Below are 17,319 nucleotides of genomic sequence, written 5' to 3'. Positions count from 1 at the left end.
ATGTGCCTCTCCTCTGTCAGAGATGGAGAGACATACTGCTGGGACGCTGCCTGACCTAAACAATGTTTTCAACAGAGCAGGCTTGTCCTGTCTCCCGCTCCGTCTCCATCGCCCCCAGGGAAAGAGGGAGGGAAGAGGGATAAACCGGTGGATGATGTTAAAGGGGGAAGGTTGGAAGAAGGGAATGCGATACAGAGGGAGGGGGAGAGAGAGAATCAGATCCAGTGTGATGGAGCGATGGGAAGGAAGGGGAGAGAGAGAATCAGATCCAGTGTGATGGAGCGATGGGAAGGAAGGAGAGAGAATCAGATCCAGTGTGATGGAGGGAGGGGGAGACAGAAAAAGAGCTAGTCTGCCTCCATACACAGACATCACAAGTCTGTCATTAGCATAATAAGAGTGGGAGGCTCCAGGTTAAATAACAGCCGTAGGAGATAATGACAGCTACTCTGGCTGACTGTCCCAGACCCATGCAGTCAGTCACCAGTAGTGGAACACCACTAATCGTACTGTATTACCAGCAGTCCTAACCTCTTATCTCTCTCTCTCTCTACACACATACACAGTCAGTTAGTCAGAGCAGTGTTAGGTTGGTGAGGGGCTGTGGGGTTAGTCAGAGCAGTGTTAGGTTGGTGAGGGGCTGTGGGGTTAGTCAGAGCAGTGTTAGGTTGGTGAGGGGCTGTGGGGTTAGTCAGAGCAGTGTTAGGTTGGTGAGGGGCTGTGGGGTTAGTCAGAGCAGTGTTAGGTTGGTGAGGGGCTGTGGGGTTAGTCAGAGCAGTGTTAGGTTGGTGAGGGGCTGTGGGGTTAGTCAGAGCAGTGTTAGGTTGGTGAGGGGCTGTGGGGTTAATCAGAGCAGTGTTAGGTTGGTGAGGGGCTGTGGGGTTAATCAGAGCAGTGTTAGGTTGGTGAGGGGCTGTGGGGTTAGTCAGAGCAGTGTTAGGTTGGTGAGGGGCTGTGGGGTTATATGAAGGGATGTGAGATGGAAGAAGAAAAAGGAAAGATGTTGTATAACAGGTCAAAGGTTAATATAGATGGAGACTTACAGCCACCCGGTCGCCCGCCATGGGAGAGCGAGAGAGAATGACCATTACATAAACAGATCAAGCATGGCTGTATTATTGGTGGGTTTAGACAAATGGTATTTAAAGAGAAGAACTAGGGCTGGGCTAACAGAGGGACAGGGGAGTGTGTGACCAGTTGGTCTAGAAAAGCCCTGACTAAACTACTGTGCCTCTGATTTGGTCAGATGCCGATACGCACACGCACACGCACACACACACACACACACACACACACACACACACACACACACACACACACACACACACACACACACACACACACACACACACACACAGGCTACTTTGAGTGGACGTCACACAATACTAGTTAATAAGACCGTTCACTATCTGTGTGTGGAGGGACATGACACACCTGGGTTTATTGAAAATAAATCACTTCCCCGTGTGTGGTACCATTTGAAGAGTTCCTGTATGACTGTGTGTGGTACCATTTGAAGAGTTCCTGTATGACTGTGTGTGGTACCATTTGAAGAGTTCCTGTATGACTGTGTGTGGTACCATTTGAAGAGTTCCTGTATGACTGTGTGTGGTACCATTTGAGGAGTTCCTGTATGACTGTGTGTGGTACCATTTGAAGAGTTCCTGTATGACTGTGTGTGGTACCATTTGAAGAGTTCCTGTATGACTGTGTGTGGTACCATTTGAAGAGTTCCTGTATGACTGTGTGTGGTACCATTTGAAGAGTTCCTGTATGACTGTGTGTGGTACCATTTGAAGAGTTCCTGTATGACTGTGTGTGGTACCATTTGAAGAGTTCCTGTATGACTGTGTGTGGTACCATTTGAAGAGTTCCTGTATGACTGCGTGTGGTACCATTTGAAGAGTTCCTGTATGACTGCGTGTGGTACCATTTGAAGAGTTCCTGTATGCCTGCGTGTGGTACCATTTGAAGAGTTCCTGTATGACTGTGTGTGGTACCATTTGAAGAGTTCCTGTATGACTGTGTGTGGTATCATTTGAAGAGTTCCTGTATGACTGCGTGTGGTACCATTTGAAGAGTTCCTGTATGCCTGCGTGTGGTACCATTTGAAGAGTTCCTGTATGACTGTGTGTGGTACCATTTGAAGAGTTCCTGTATGACTGTGTGTGGTACCATTTGAAGAGTTCCTGTATGACTGTGTGTGGTACCATTTGAAGAGTTCCTGTATGACTGTGTGTGGTACCATTTGAGGAGTTCCTGTATGACTGTGTGTGGTACCATTTGAGGAGTTCCTGTATGACTGTGTGTGGTACCATTTGAAGAGTTCCTGTATGACTGTGTGTGGTACCATTTGAAGAGTTCCTGTATGACTGTGTGTGGTACCATTTGAAGAGTTCCTGTATGACTGTGTGTGTTGCCATTGAGAAGCATGCTACAGGTAGTAATGAGACCTAAAGGTCTGTGTGTGACCCCATATTGGTCTGTTTCCCCACCAGGTATTACTACAACAAGAGAATCCTCCACAAGACCAAAGGGAAGAGGTTCACCTACAAGTTCAACTTCAACAAACTGGTCCTGGTCAACTACCCTTTCATAGACATGGGCTCCACAGGTAGCGCTCACTGTGTGGGTGTTGTGTGTGTGTCACAGACATCACTAAATCCTTAAACACTGACTGTGCTAATCCATATCATTACTTAGAGTGAATATTACTCCCATCATCATTGTATCTCTCCTTTCTCATCCTCTCTTCCCTCTCTCTCCTGTTCTCTAACAGGTAGTGGTGTTCCTCAGAGTGCTCCACCTTTGCCTTCCGCAGCCGGAACTCATTTCCGCTTCCCACCCTCCACGCCGTCCGACATGCTTTCGCCCAATGAGGACCTGCGTAGCCCCGGGGGCGTGTTCAGCGCCGTGGCTCGGCGCATGGCTCGCGGCTCGGTCAGCGACTGCAGCGATGGGACCTCCGTCAACTCTGAAATTGAGGACGGCAACGGGGTAGGAGGGGAGGAGAGGGGGGGAGAGAGAGGGCTGAGTGGAGGAGGAGGCCCAGGGGGAGGAGGAGGAGGCCCAGGGGGAGGAGGGTACAGGAGTATGATCCACCCCCGTTTGTCCCATGAGTCTCTGTTCAGGATGTATGGCGGAGCAGGGAACCCCAACGCCCACCCAGGCTCCCGCGGCCCCCTGGGACACAGGGTCCACCCCGACAACCTGTCCCCCTTCCCCGTGTCCCCCCTGCCCGGCCCTGGGGGTGCAGGGCTCTTAGCCCCACCTCTGTCCCCAGCCCTGTCCTTGACGCCCTCCTCCCACCTGCCCTACACTCCGTCCCCCTCCCTCTCCCCCATGCTGGGCTCCCACTTCTCCTTCAACCCTGAGGAAATGAAGCGCTACCTGCAGGCCCACCACCAGAGTGTCTACAACTACCACCTCAGCCCCAGAGCCTTCCTCCACTACCCCAACGTCATCATTCCTCAGCCACACCGCCTCGCCCAAGACAAGAGAGAACTGGGCGAGAGGGGGGGAGCAGAGAGAGGAGGAGAGAGGGGGGGAGGAGAGAGAGAAAGAGGAGAACGCTCAGGTCTGAATAGTCATCGACACCCATCACCCCTGTCCCAATCACACTCTCCTCACCCTCACTCAGCCCACCCTCACCCGCACTCAGCCCACCCCCACCCTCACTCGGCCCATTCCCATTCCCACCCCCACCCCATCCACCACCCACTGCACCTGAGTGAGGAGCCGCCTAACCTCTCACCCTTCAAGTTCAAGCTGCAGCCCCCTCCATTGGGCCGGAAGCAGAGGGACGGTAGCCAGGGCCACCACCCCAGGCAGAGCTCACTGTCCTCGGGCTCAGGGTCCCTGTCGTCCTCCGGTCTGGGGTCCTCCCTGTCCTTCGGCAGTGACCTGAGCTCAGCCGGCGGGTCAGGACTCATCTCCAACTCCTCCTCCACCGGCTCCCTCAACAGCACTGGGCTGCCCAAGATCAAGGTGAGACCCACAAGGGGACATAGTCCCTTTGAACTGTTTGACTGTATGTGTTGAGGATCCTGAAGGCTAAATGTTTTTGACTGTGATATCGACACTCTGTCTCTCTGTAGGTGGAGCCCATCTCAGACATTGAGTCAGAAGAGGAGGTGGAGGTGACTGACATCAGCGATGAAGACCCTGACGACCGGGGCGACGAGTACGACCTCTTCTCCCCCCGACACCCCCGGCCTCACCCCCACCACCCCAACGGGACGTCCTCCCACCCCCACCCCCACGATGAGGACCTGGATGAGGATGTCTTCAAGGCCCCCGCGCCCCCTCCTCCAGGCCTGCTGCCCTTCTTCACCTCCCACCACCACCGCGGACCTCCCACCCTGAAGAGTGAGCCGGCCGAGCCAGGCGACACCCCCCCTCCCCAGTCCCCCACCCAGGGGCAGACCAAGTGCATTCCCCTCAAGCTGCGCTTCAAACGGCGCTGGAGCGAAGACCAACGAATGGAAGCCATGGAAGAGCAGGATGACAAGAAAGTAAGAGGGGAGAAGGAGAGGGAAAGAGAGACGGAGAGGAATGGAGGGATGCAGGAGAACGGGGCTGGCAGCGCCCCCAGTCCCCCAGCCCTGGGGGGGTATGAGTGTTCCCTCCTGTCGGCTCAGAGGGGGGTGAACCAGGACCTGCACCAGGCCACCGCCCAACTGTCACTGGAGAACAAGGACTGCTGATGCTGATCCACACACACATAGGGATACATACAAACACTAATGCTAGCAGACAGTGGTGGTTTAGGACAGTGTAAATGACTCCTGTAGTCCTCCTGCCTCTCTGACAGACAGTTCTCTCCTAACTCAAACCAAACCTGGGCCTAATCAAACTCCAAACCCTGATGCAGTCCACACCCTCCTCCCAAAGCCCTTACCTCCTACTGTAACGAGACCCCTCCCTTAGAGACTGTTGAAGAAAAGAGGGGAGAGGGGACTTTTGGTCCAAGCAAGCCCAGTGACTTAAACCAGGGGAAGAACCAGAGGGGTTGCTACTCTCTGCTTGTGTCTGGATGGAACCCCCAAGCCAGTTTCCTGTCCAGCCCACCGTCAGCCTCATATCCAGCCTCCAGCCCACCACTGCCCCACATATCCTGACCCAGCTCTTTTGCCTCACCTTTCCTGCCTTCTGGCCCCCCCTCTAGGGTTCGAGTCTGTCTTTCTCCTCAGGGGACCCCAACTCAGACAGCCCAGCTCCACAGCCCTGCAGACATGGAGGATGAGATTTCTCCCGTTTTATTTTTGTATAGAGATGAAGACGGGGCTTCTACAAGTGCCTGTACCTGCATCAAACACACACACAGAGACAGAGAGAGAAGACCGAGAGGAGGAAAGCATGGGTGGAAGAGTATGACCCTGAAGAAGGCACAGTGATGCCGAAACGTTGGTGATTTACCCATTAAATGACCGGGAGTTTATACATAGTGTGCGACTCTCTCTATTATTTGTGTAATAGTATCCCCCCTCTTCTTACCCACAACAGACACACAGGAAAGTTGGGCTGCCGATTGGGGGCTGTGGGACCTAGTCGTGGTGAACTGGCAAAGACTCCTCCTCGAAACACTGGCCACTCCACTCAGGGATGCCACAGACACACACACACCAGCTGCTGGTGAAAAGGTATCAGTGAACAGGACTTTGGGACATGGAAACTTTGCCCTTGGACTGCTACTTAAGGGTACTGCTTTTCAACACACACTTTATTTCTCTCTAACACTTCTGTCATCACTTTTGTACTTTCCTGTCTTTCTGTAATCTTTTCTCTCTCTCTCCACCTTCCTTCCCTTGCTTTTGTGGACCATGCCTGAACGATCATGATCTAAATGAGAGAAGGGATGGGGTGGAGGATAAACGGAGGGGGGAGGGAGCAGTGGCTCGGTTGTTAGATGACAGAGAGGAACAGTGAGGGGACCATTGGGAGGGGGAGAGAGCTCTCCTATGGAAAAGGAGAGTGAGGGGTCCAGTATCTTTTAACTGTTAGCTTAGCCTAGCTTATCCTAGCTTAGCCTTGTCTATCCCATGGCTGGGCAGAAGCAAGGGCCACCTGCACAGAATCCTAGTTCACCAGCTCCACCCAAACCCCTTACTCCTGTTCTATCAACCATAGTCTCATAGTGTTAACTAAACCAGCAGAAACCGCCCACAACACCATATATGCAAGCACACCTGTACACACACACACACACACACACACACTGCCTCTCTATGCCTTGTTTTATAGCGTGTTTTAAACTCTTTACAAGAGTCTTAGTAAAAAATATATATAAAGCGAAAAAGTCCAACGGAGATATGCACAGTCATATAAACTATATATTTATACACTGAACAAAAATATAAATGCAACATGTTAAGTGTTGGTCCCATGTTTCATGAGCGGTAAAAGATCCCAGACATTTTCCATACACACAAAAAGCTTGTTTCTCTCAAATTTTGTGCACACATTTGTTTACATCCCTGTTAGCGAGCATTTCTCCTTTACCAAGATAATCCATCCACCTGACAGGTGTGGCATATCAAGAAGCTGATTAAACAGCATTATCATTACACAGGTGCACCTTGTGCAGGGGTCAATAAAAGGCCACTCTAAAATGTGCAGTTCTGTCACACAACACAATGCCACAGATGTCTCAAGTTTTGAGGGAGCGTGCAATTGGCATGCTGACTGCAGGAATGTCCACCAGAGGTGTTACCAGAGAATTCATGTTAATTTCTCTGCCATAAGCCGCTCCAACGTAATTTTAGAGAATTTGGCATCAGGTCCAACCGGCCTCACAACCGCAGACCACGTGTATCGCGTCGTGTGGATGAGCAGTTTGCTGATGTCAATGTTGTGAACAGAGGTGCCCCATGGTGGCGGTGGGGTTATGTTATGGGCAGGCATGAGCTACGGAAAACGAACACATTTTAATTTTATTGATGGCAATTTGAATACACAGAGATACCGTGATGAGATCCTGAGGCCCATTGTTGTGCCATTCATCCACTGCCATCCCCTCATGTTTCAGCATAATGCACGGCCCCATGTCGCAAGGATCTGTACACAATTCCTGGAAGCTGAAAATGTCTCAGTTCTTCCATGGCCTGCATACTCACCAGACGTCACGTGTTGAGCATGTTTGGGATGCTCTGGATCAATGTCTTCGACAGCGTGTTCCAGTTCCCGCCAAGATCCAGCAACATTGCACGGCCATTAAAGAGGAGTGGAACAACATTCCACAGGCCACAATGAACAGCCTGATCAACTCTATGCTACCTTTTTTTTAAGGTATCTGTGACGAATAGATGTTTATCTGTATTCCCAGTCATGTGAAATCCATAGATCAGGACCAAATGTATTTCAATTGACTGATTTCCTCATATGAACTGTAACCCAGTAAAATCTTTGAAATCGTTGCATGTTGCGTTTATATTTTTGCTCAGTATATATTATATATGAAATTCCAAACTGATATAAAAAACTAGAACAACAAAGCATTTAATGAAATGACAGATTCATGATGTTTTTGTAAGTGATTCGTTCTGGTAGGCGAGGGGAGAGAATATCCTGTTTTAGCAGGTAAACTTCCTAATGGGAGGGAGACAACAGGATGGGTAGGAGTTCAAATGTTTTGTTATGACCAAGGGACAACAAACGACACAGGATGGACAGACAAAATGATGAAAATAATGAGAATCATGAAAGAACTGCATTGTAGTACACTGAATATGCAGCAGTTGTCCTTTAAACATGCCTATTCTATCTGCCATCACGGTCCGCTACTCCCCCTCAGCTTGTAGAAGACCTGACCACCGTCACCTGTCCCCAGTCTCCCTCTGGGCTGGTCTCACCTTGATAGTGCACCTCTATGGGGACCTCACCTCACTAATGGACCTCTCCTCAACTCACCTCTGGGCCCAGTGGGAGTGAATGAGCTCAGGGTTAGCCAGACCTGGGGATTTTAGTCGATGAGAAATCCTGTCGTTTCTCAGCTCCACCCAGTTAGGCCGGTTATCTAAAGCGGACAGTTTACTTATCGTGACTGGATCGGCTATATTCCCAGCAGGTTGGTGGAGGCTGAGGTTAATGATTGCTGTACAGATAACAATGGAGGCTGGAAAGATGACGTGAGACTTCACCTGAAATACCCTGCCCACTATCTCAAACACACACATACACAGACTCACATTTCCAAACCCCTCCCACACATTCTGCCCGCACTGTTTTGCTGCTTTGACATCCTGGAGCATTAGAGGTCTGGAGACTGGGCCAAACAGCCCTCTGATTGGCTCAGGGAAATCAAAGACTTGACCAACTAGTAAGAACTAGCAGGGGCCTCTGGGATGGCAGGCCTCCAGACTGGCAGGTGTGTGGCTGAGCAAGTCACAATCATCGGACTGCTGTTATTGTCCATCCTGGTGGTGTTGTATATCTGACCACACACACACACTCTCTGTCCACCTCCTTCACCTCCACCTCACCCTGTGTCTATTGAAACTGACAGCTGCCTTATAAACTACTCATCATATCTAAGCAACAGACTGGGCATTATTCTGCTTGTTCTCTTTTGTATTTTTCACTCTTCATCCCTCTTTCTCTCTATTGCCAGCATTGTCTGTCTACCTGACTGTTAACTGCAGTGTGATCTTTTATCAGGATGGTGTGGGATGCGAATACCCAGGTCTCATGTCTGAGTCGGCAGTCAGGAGAGGTTTAGAGAAAGTGTAGAAGGATAACATTTCTTTAGCAAAGTTTAAAAATACCCTCAACGTTTTTTTCCTTTCTGATGTCAATATTGCTGTTTATTATTGTTATTCTTATTGTTATGGTTGGATTACTTACCTCCCATCCTTCTCATTATTAGTCCATGGTTGAGTTCCTACTCCTTTAGGGTTGTTGTGAACTGTACATCACACTGTCATAGTGACGTAGACCTCTCCTCCATGCTTCTGTTATGACCCCCTACCAGCTCCCGCCCCCTCAGTCTTTCATGTGGTTTTAACATTTGTAATATAAACTAAAAGTGTAATATTAATTCTGAGAGGGGTTGTTATGGCGACAGAGAAGAGGTTGGCAGGGGGAGGATTTTATTGGGGAGGGAGGGTGGAGGGGGATACGTATGATTTGATCTTGTCATTTCTATTTTACAATGTTACTTTCTCTCTTGGTCTTGTATATTTTTTTCATTTTGGGGATTGTTTCATTTAAAAGAAAAAAAGATTTGTATTGTTTTACTGTGTAAAGGTCTCCCTCCCCTTCTATGCGGTTATATGACACTCAAACAGAGATGAGATTTAATACCATGATGTAACATTGAATTTCTCTTTAATTCTTTTGTGTTTGTTTTTCAAACTTGTAATTGGGGTTAATTAAAACTGGTTAAAAATACCCTTGTCTGTTTGTTTGTTTACGTCTGCTGGATGTTTATAAAGAAATGCATGAATGAAATAGCGTTGTGGTGCCAGATGGGAAACTTTCAGTCCATGCATGTTTATCAACAACAGATTAACCTCTGATTCTCAGTCAGTACTAATCAATATTCTGTCTGACATCTCCAGCTCTCATCTCTCTCTAATTACATGACTGACAGGATAGGAAATTCACATCACCGAGACATTAATTGTAATTCTTCAAGGATCAATGGGTATAAATCATTGGTAGTAATTACCAGTGAACAGCAGAATATCTTCCAGATTGTGCCTATAAACATGTAGATGTACCAAGTAGTGTCTAATTGATATTCCCCTGTGCTGGTGATCAATTCAGAATGTATATACTGTACAGTGTGTAAGTCCTTCCCTCCCTCCCCAGGACTGGAGACAGTAGAACAGAGGGGACAGGCCAGCCTGGGCTTCAGCTCCACTGATGGAGAGTTGCAGAGTTCTCGCTATCTTTCAGCTTTATTTGCTCAGAGATGGTGATGCGGAAAAGTACTTTGTCCGTGGAGTTGCTGCCCACTCGTCCGCCTAATGCTTCCATACTGCACGTGGCTGTGGCGCACATATACCTTTTAGCATGACGTCGGTCGCTCGTCTAAAGAGAAGACGCAAGGGCAGAGATGGAGAAGGATTGTTACGAATCTCCTTTGCCCGACAGTCTAGGGGGAGGGATGGTAATGGGACCCGTAACATAACTCATGCAAATTATAGTAGTGACAAAGTAAGAGTGAGAACAAAATAACCACAACAACTAATATCTACCGTCAAACACTCAGGGTTTATTTACAAACACACGGTAATGGGGGGGCGGGAAAAGGGGCTGAGCTGGACCCAAGGAAAGAAATAATAAGTATCAACAAACACCCCTAAGCTAGACTAGCCTACTTCACCAACAGCTAACTAACTAACCAAAGATACAGGGGGTGGTCCGCCCAGTTCTAACTAGTGTTTATATACAAAGTATTCCTACGGGTAATGTATGCCCATGGGCGACCTGTCTGGTTACCCCCTTTTCCCACCGTCAATCAAACACCATAACCAAAAACAATACTCACAGGTGGGGACAAAGTGACATGTAGTTGCAAACCAAACAAGAGATCTACAGCCAGATGGCATTGACAGAGAGATTGAGCTCCTGAGAAACAACTGACAGGGGTTTTAAACCAAGGGAAAGGGAATGTGATTGGGTAAGGGAAAAGGAGCAGGTGTCTTCCGATTAGCGACTGATTGGGGAATGATGATTGTCACCTGTGAGTAGGGGGGAAGGAGAGAACAGAAATACACACAGGATACACACAGAATAATTGTATCCGTAACAAGGATGGATGGAGTAATGGAAAGGAGAGATGGAGCCAATGGTAACATGTCACAAGTCTTCTGTCATTAAAGTAACTGTCCAGTGAAAATATCACATAGATATTCTGTTAACTCACAACCAAATAATGTTGTTGACTCATTCTATACTTGTAATTGTGGCCAGAGCATGAATTGGAGAAAAAAAACACTTCAAAAACCCCAACTCAAACTTATCTCAAACAGACCGTTTGCTATTTCCTCATAGAACACGATGTTATGTTGGTTCATTATGCTAAACAGTGGTCTACTCCCATTAATATTTTAAATGACTGTTAAGAAACCATACTTCATTACTGTTTTTGGGAAGGAAAACTGTTTCCCTCATATTGTAATTAATTATAGGTCCTATTTCATAGAAATCTGGAAACTCTGAACAGTTAATGCATAAGGTTGCCATAACAATAATGTAATGTGTCATATACAGTCGTCAGATGGTCAGGTAGTGTAGTCTATTCTGTGTTGTCAGATGGTCAGGTAGTGTAGTCTATTCTATGTTGTCAGATGGTCAGGTAGTGTAGTCTATTCTGTGTTGTCAGATGGTCAGGTAGTGTAGTCTATTCTATGTTGTCAGATGGTCAGGTAGTGTAGTCTATTCTATGTTGTCAGATGGTCAGGTAGTGTAGTCTATTCTGTGTTGTCAGATGATTAGGTAGTGTAGTCTATTCTGTGTCGTCAGATGGTCAGGTAGTGTAGTCTATTCTGTGTTGTCAGATGGTCAGGTAGTGTAGTCTATTCTATGTTGTCAGATGGTCAGGTAGTGTAGTCTATTCTGTGTTGTCAGATGGTCAGGTAGTGTAGTCTATTCTGTGTTGTCAGATGATTAGGTAGTGTAGTCTATTCTGTGTTGTCAGATGGTTAGGTAGTGTAGTCTATTCTGTGTTGTCAGATGGTCAGGTAGTGTAGTCTATTCTGTGTTGTCAGATGGTTAGGTAGTGTAGACTATTCTGTGTTGTCAGATGGTTAGGTAGTGTAGTCTATTCTGTGTTGTCAGATGGTCAAATAGTGTAGTCTATTCTGTGTTGTCAGGTAGTGTAGTCTATTCTGTGTTGTCAGATGGTTAGGTAGTGTAGTCTATTCTGTGTAGTCTATTCTGTGTTGTCAGATGGTCAAATAGTGTAGTCTATTCTGTGTTGTCAGATGGTCAGGTAGTGTAGTCTATTCTGTGTTGTCAGATGGTTAGGTAGTGTAGTCTATTCTGTGTTGTCAGATGGTTAGGTAGTGTAGTCTATTCTGTGCTGTCAGATGGTCAGGTAGTGTAGTCTATTCTGTGTTGTCAGATGGTTAGGTAGTGTAGTCTATTCTGTGTTGTCAGATGGTCAAATAGTGTAGTCTATTCTGTGTTGTCAGGTAGTGTAGTCTTTTGGTCACCCAAATGGGGAACCCAGGTGACAGGTGCAGTGATTTCCTGGGTTCTAGGCGCTTAACACACACACACAGATGTTCACTTCACGTGGAGGAGGAGATGGAGGAGGAGATAAGAGGGGAGACCACAGGAACCACATCGCTCTCGCACCTGCACCACTTTGCCCGCTTGCTCATATCCAGCGCATGCTTTCGCGGAAACCTACATGCCCCTACACACACTCCAACACACACACTCAAGACACTCACATACTATGCATGCATTCATACAACCACACACATACCATATGCACTATGCATATACACACATTCCCAATCCTGTATGTTTACACACATACTCACACACACATACAATGTGCAGACATACAATACACTGCCTGCACACACTCCGACATAGTGAGCAGCACAGTGTGCCTGGCTCCACCCCAGCCACATCCTCTCCTGTACAGAAAAGAGCTGCTCCACTGAACCACAACACAGACAGACACAACGGAGAAAACTACAGTTTCTCACACCTCCTCTGCTGCTAGGTAGGTTCATCTACATTCACTACAGGATTCAGTTCCAGATCATCTGGCTGTTTCAGTTCCAGTTCCAAATCAGTTGATGAACTTGACGCCAACTTGTTCATGTTTTATTTTATTGCTTTACTTAATTTATGTGAATGCGTTAGTTATACTGTACAACATCTAAAACTGATGGAAGACATGAGAACTTGTACACTGTTAGAACAGGTACATATCTGTTTTTGATGTAATCGGTGTCATTATCAGAAGCATAACCCCCTCTGCTGTGTGAAATTAGTACTGCAGACAAACACAAACTCCGTCAAACTGCACTAAAATGTACACATAATTATGCTAAGATGTCTTGACGAATACATTTTTGGATTCAAACTGTACTAGAGTGCTTTAGCCTACTGTACTTTGATAACAGGTTATGGTTACAGACATACAGTACCAAGGCCCTGCCACTACTTCAATTAACCCCTTCAGTAGTAATAAGACTATGTCATCAAATTGCAGATTAACAGATTCATTCAAAGCAGTAACCTCAGCCATCCACACATCTTCACCCATATCCCTAGCCTGGGTACCAGTCTTTTAGCTGCCATTCCACTCCTTGCCACTCCAGTCAAAGAAATGTATTTGGCAAATGAAAGGAGTGGCAAGGAGTGGAATGTAATAGCTGAACAGAGACTGCATCCAGGCTACCATAGGCCTACTGGTTACCTCAAATTGTCCCTCACTCATAAAGTGTGGAATGTGTTGACAAGGGCCTCTTACATAGGACCAGAGTCTCAGTGTTGACTCGTATATGACATGTATCCCTGCAACAGCTGAACGGTATCCTGTTACTGTGTCAGTAATGCAGCCGACACACAGGGCCTACTGTACGGTATGTTATGGATCGGATGGCAGTTGGCCTCTTTTACCACCTCTGTTAGCGTTTAACGATGCTATTATGTTCCGCTCGCAGTGTGCTGTCGTTTTTGTAGCCTTTCATCAATGTCATGTAGTGGTAGCAAATCACGGACAAACACTCTCCAGTCCACCTTATAGGTTAAGTTTAGTAGGGGATAAAACATGTTTATTTTTGACTATTTGGGTATTTCTATTCTCTGAGTGAATAGAAAATGTTGTTTTTTGAAATGCGGCTGTTGTTCATGAAATGGCTTCTGTCACGGATCTCTCACCAAGTAGTCGCAGCGCTCTCTTTGTGAGAGGCTCTCTCTCTCTCTCTCTCTCTAGCCCTTTGGATTCATCTCTTTATCCATACATACTGTAGCCTTTCCTCATATCAACTGTAACTACAGTATCAGATTAGACAGGACAGATCAACCAATCAACAGATCAACCAACCAAAGACAGATCCCTGTCTTTCTCAAACCCTTTACATTTTAACAGGGTTTTTACAGGATTATTGATCAGACTAATGAGCCCTAATGGCCCTGGCTGTGTGGGGAGTGTTGTGTTGGGAGGGGTGTGGTTGGTTTGAGCGGAGAGAAGCTGTGGAGTTTGCTGTGTCTCCAGGAATAGGCTCAGTCTCTACTGACATGCAATATACACTATGAGCCTGACAGGAATGCTGTCCCTCTGTCAAAAACTGAAGGTGCACAGTGTAGAAATAGAGCATATAGATCCAAAAGAGCACACATCCACTTAAAGATGTGGGCTTTTTAAGGTTGCTGTGTGATGTTGGCTCTATTTGTTTCATTTCTGTGGTAACTGGAGCCTCCTTGGCCCCGAGGATCCTCTTGCTCTTGTGCAGACAAGCAGCATAGAAATTGGGTCTTCGAACGGATAAGTGAAGCGTGATTGCATTGCATAAGCAGTTTGGCAGGAACACAATGTTCTGTTTCTAAGGTAACCAGGGACCTGTAGCCCCAGGTATCCTATCACATCAGGGGAGTTGGTTACCCAGGTGTTTTAGGAGGCAGGAAATAGGTCACAGGAAACAGGTAACAGCTACAAGCCTTCCTTCAGTCTACCCTATAGAGCACAGGTGTCAAACTCATTCCACCGAGGGCCGAGTGTCTGCGGGTTTTCGCTCCTCCCTTGTACTTGATTGATGAATTAACATCACTAATTAGTTAGGAACTCCCCACACCTGGTTGTCTAGGGCTTTATTGAAAGGAAAAACCAAAAACCTGCAGACACTAGGCCCTCCGTGGAATGAGTTTGACACCCCTGCTATAGAGAATGATAGAGGCCTCTAGTGGCCAAAAGGCTGTATTAGCATGGGCAGCTCCATTGAGTGCTTCCACCATTTGAATGTAGTCAACTGGGTGGGACTTCCAACTTCATTGGCTGATCCCTCCTGATGACCCGGTTGGAATCATGTCAGGTCATTAGGAGGGATAAGCCAATCGTGAAGAAGAAAATTGACCACTTTAGAATCAATGGCGCTGCCCATGCTGTCACAGACACTGTAATGGCACAGATACAAAGATGAGTCCACCCACACCTCAATTCCTGTGGCTCAGATGATGTTTCCTTTCTTGGGAAATGTACCGCTAATCCTCTTCCTTGTATCTCTCCCTAGGCCTGAAAACATTGTTGTTGTTTTGTTTTTTTACCTGGAAACCTTGTTATTAATGGCTGTGATGGCATAGGGCCCTAAGTCATTGGTGTTGGGTCAGGGGCCAGGAACTAGCGGTTAGAGGTCAGGGGTTATGCTACTGTGAGTGTCTGCGGTATTATAAGAGCCAGAGCTGTCAGACATTCTACCTGTGTAGTGTGGGTTACTGCTAGGGGCGAGGAGGTGGGGTGTTGGTTGGGGGTAACCTTAGCATTTAAGTGTATTACTGTATTATGTTCTAATGTTATATGAACTCTGTAGGAGCATACAAACAGTGAAATACACTAATTACATAGAGAGATTAATTTACCAATACCGTTACGCATCACTGTATAGTCATAGGGCATTTTCAGATACTACATACTTGGTTCTTGAACTCTCCATCGGTGAGAACATTGATGATGTGTTCTGTCTGTATCCAAAGGAACATCTCATGTCAACTAGCCTGTGGTAAATACCAGTGACAGTGAGAGCTGGAGATGGTCTAAAAGGGCATAGCTGTTGGATGGCTTGTCATAACTATGAGGTTCCAAGGTTAGTGTAACGCTCTGGGCGTAGTGGGTGCAAAGTCAGGCGCAGGAAGCAGAGAGTACAGGGTAGTGCTATTTATTGCACACAAGAAAACATAAGCCACCCCACGAAACACAGGGCACACACAAAACAAATGCCCCAAACAGGGGGACTCAAACAGTCCGGAGAAAAACCCACGCACGAAACACGTCACCATAGAACGTGCTCAGAGCAACACAAAACAATCCCGCACAAAGAGCAGGCGGGCCTACTGGCTAATATAGCCCGACTAATCGGCCTACACACAAAACAGGTGAAACCAATAAACAGAAAGGGGAAAAGGGATCAGTGGCAGCTAGTAGGCCGGTGACGACGACCGCCGAGCACCACCCGAACAGGAAGGGGAGCCACCTTCGGTAGGAGTCGTGACAGTTAGGCTCTTGACATTTACTGGTCAAAGGTTGTTTGTTTAGGCCTCCTGGTTAAGAGGCAGGCCATGTATACTGAGACGAAAGAAACTAACTAAAAGAAAGAAAGAAAAACTGAAAGGTGTACAGCTAGTGTGATTCATTCAGGCCAGCCTGAATCCACAATAAAAAGTGCTCTTCTATCCTACCTTATATGGGCCTGCCTATAATTCCAACTTTCAGTACCAATAATGGTAGTCCTCTAGTGTAGTGAATGTATGTAGCCACCTCCACATTCATTTCAGTTTACACTCAATGGCTGAATAGGGATTTGTCCTTCTCTCTCTATGTGCTTCATACCACAGTATTATTATTCTCTCTGTCACACTCCCCCCCTCCCCCAGGACCCAATGCTCAGCAGGGGGGGCGAGTTTCTGACATCTGATTGACAGATCAGTGATGGGGGTATAGAGAGGGGCCGTTGCTGGGGTGAGGGGTCAAGGTCAAAGGTCAGAATCCTGCTGAGAGAGGGAGAGACTTGCTAACGAGGGAAACAATGCACAGCCATGTCGTCATCCACACAGCTCAGGTCTCGCTCTCTATTTCAGTCAACGAACTGTTGACACGTGGCAGGGGAAGAGCAAACTTATGTTTGATTACTAACAAGAGTGAATTAATCTATTGATTGGAATTAATTTGAAAATGGTCGATGTACCATGCTAATTACCATGTAAATACACAGTGGGACCACATTTATTATAAACTTTTTTTCTGAAACAGTTTGGGTCCTCAATGGTTTAAATACATTACAAACTGAAACATATCTGAAACAGTCTCAATTGCTTTTTGTAATAATATAACTCCATTCAAACTCTACATTACTGCATATTTTCATATAATCTACCTGGTATTTCCAGAAGCTAATAAGAAAGCTAGAGAATGCTATGTCTGCGGTGGAGTTCGTATAGCCAAATACTGCTCCCCTGACAGCAGCACTAGAAGTTAACTCATTCTCCAGAGATGTAAAGTAACTAATCAGCAACAGACAGACACAGACAGACAGACCTAAACGTTTTTAGAGATTACTGCATTATATCACATTGCAGTGTTGTCTGTTTACCGCTAGGTGTCTCCCTTCCTGCTCCTTTCTACCTCATCTCACACAC

At 46.8% G+C, this 17,319-nt stretch overlaps 1 protein-coding gene across 3 annotated transcripts in view; it reads left to right on the top strand.

The window, feature by feature from the left end:
* The window catches only part of LOC129837888 (ETS domain-containing transcription factor ERF-like), a 105,915-nt gene extending 96,528 nt beyond the window's left edge, over positions 1–9,387 (top strand). For all 3 annotated transcript variants that reach the window (XM_055904394.1, XM_055904393.1, XM_055904392.1), the window contains 3 exons: positions 2,499–2,614; positions 2,780–3,987; positions 4,098–9,387. In XM_055904394.1, the coding sequence (XP_055760369.1) occupies positions 2,602–2,614; positions 2,780–3,987; positions 4,098–4,706 (1,830 nt within the window). In that variant the 5' untranslated portion in view covers positions 2,499–2,601 and the 3' untranslated portion in view covers positions 4,707–9,387. The remainder of the gene's footprint in view (positions 1–2,498; positions 2,615–2,779; positions 3,988–4,097) is intronic.
* Positions 9,388–17,319: the final 7,932 nt, after the last annotated feature.

Source organism: Salvelinus fontinalis, chromosome 38 (genome assembly GCF_029448725.1).
Source record: "Salvelinus fontinalis isolate EN_2023a chromosome 38, ASM2944872v1, whole genome shotgun sequence".
Taxonomy (NCBI): Eukaryota; Metazoa; Chordata; class Actinopteri; order Salmoniformes; family Salmonidae; genus Salvelinus; species Salvelinus fontinalis.
The sequence above is the reverse complement of the archived record's forward strand: the minus strand, read 5'-3'. Positions and strand labels throughout refer to the sequence as shown.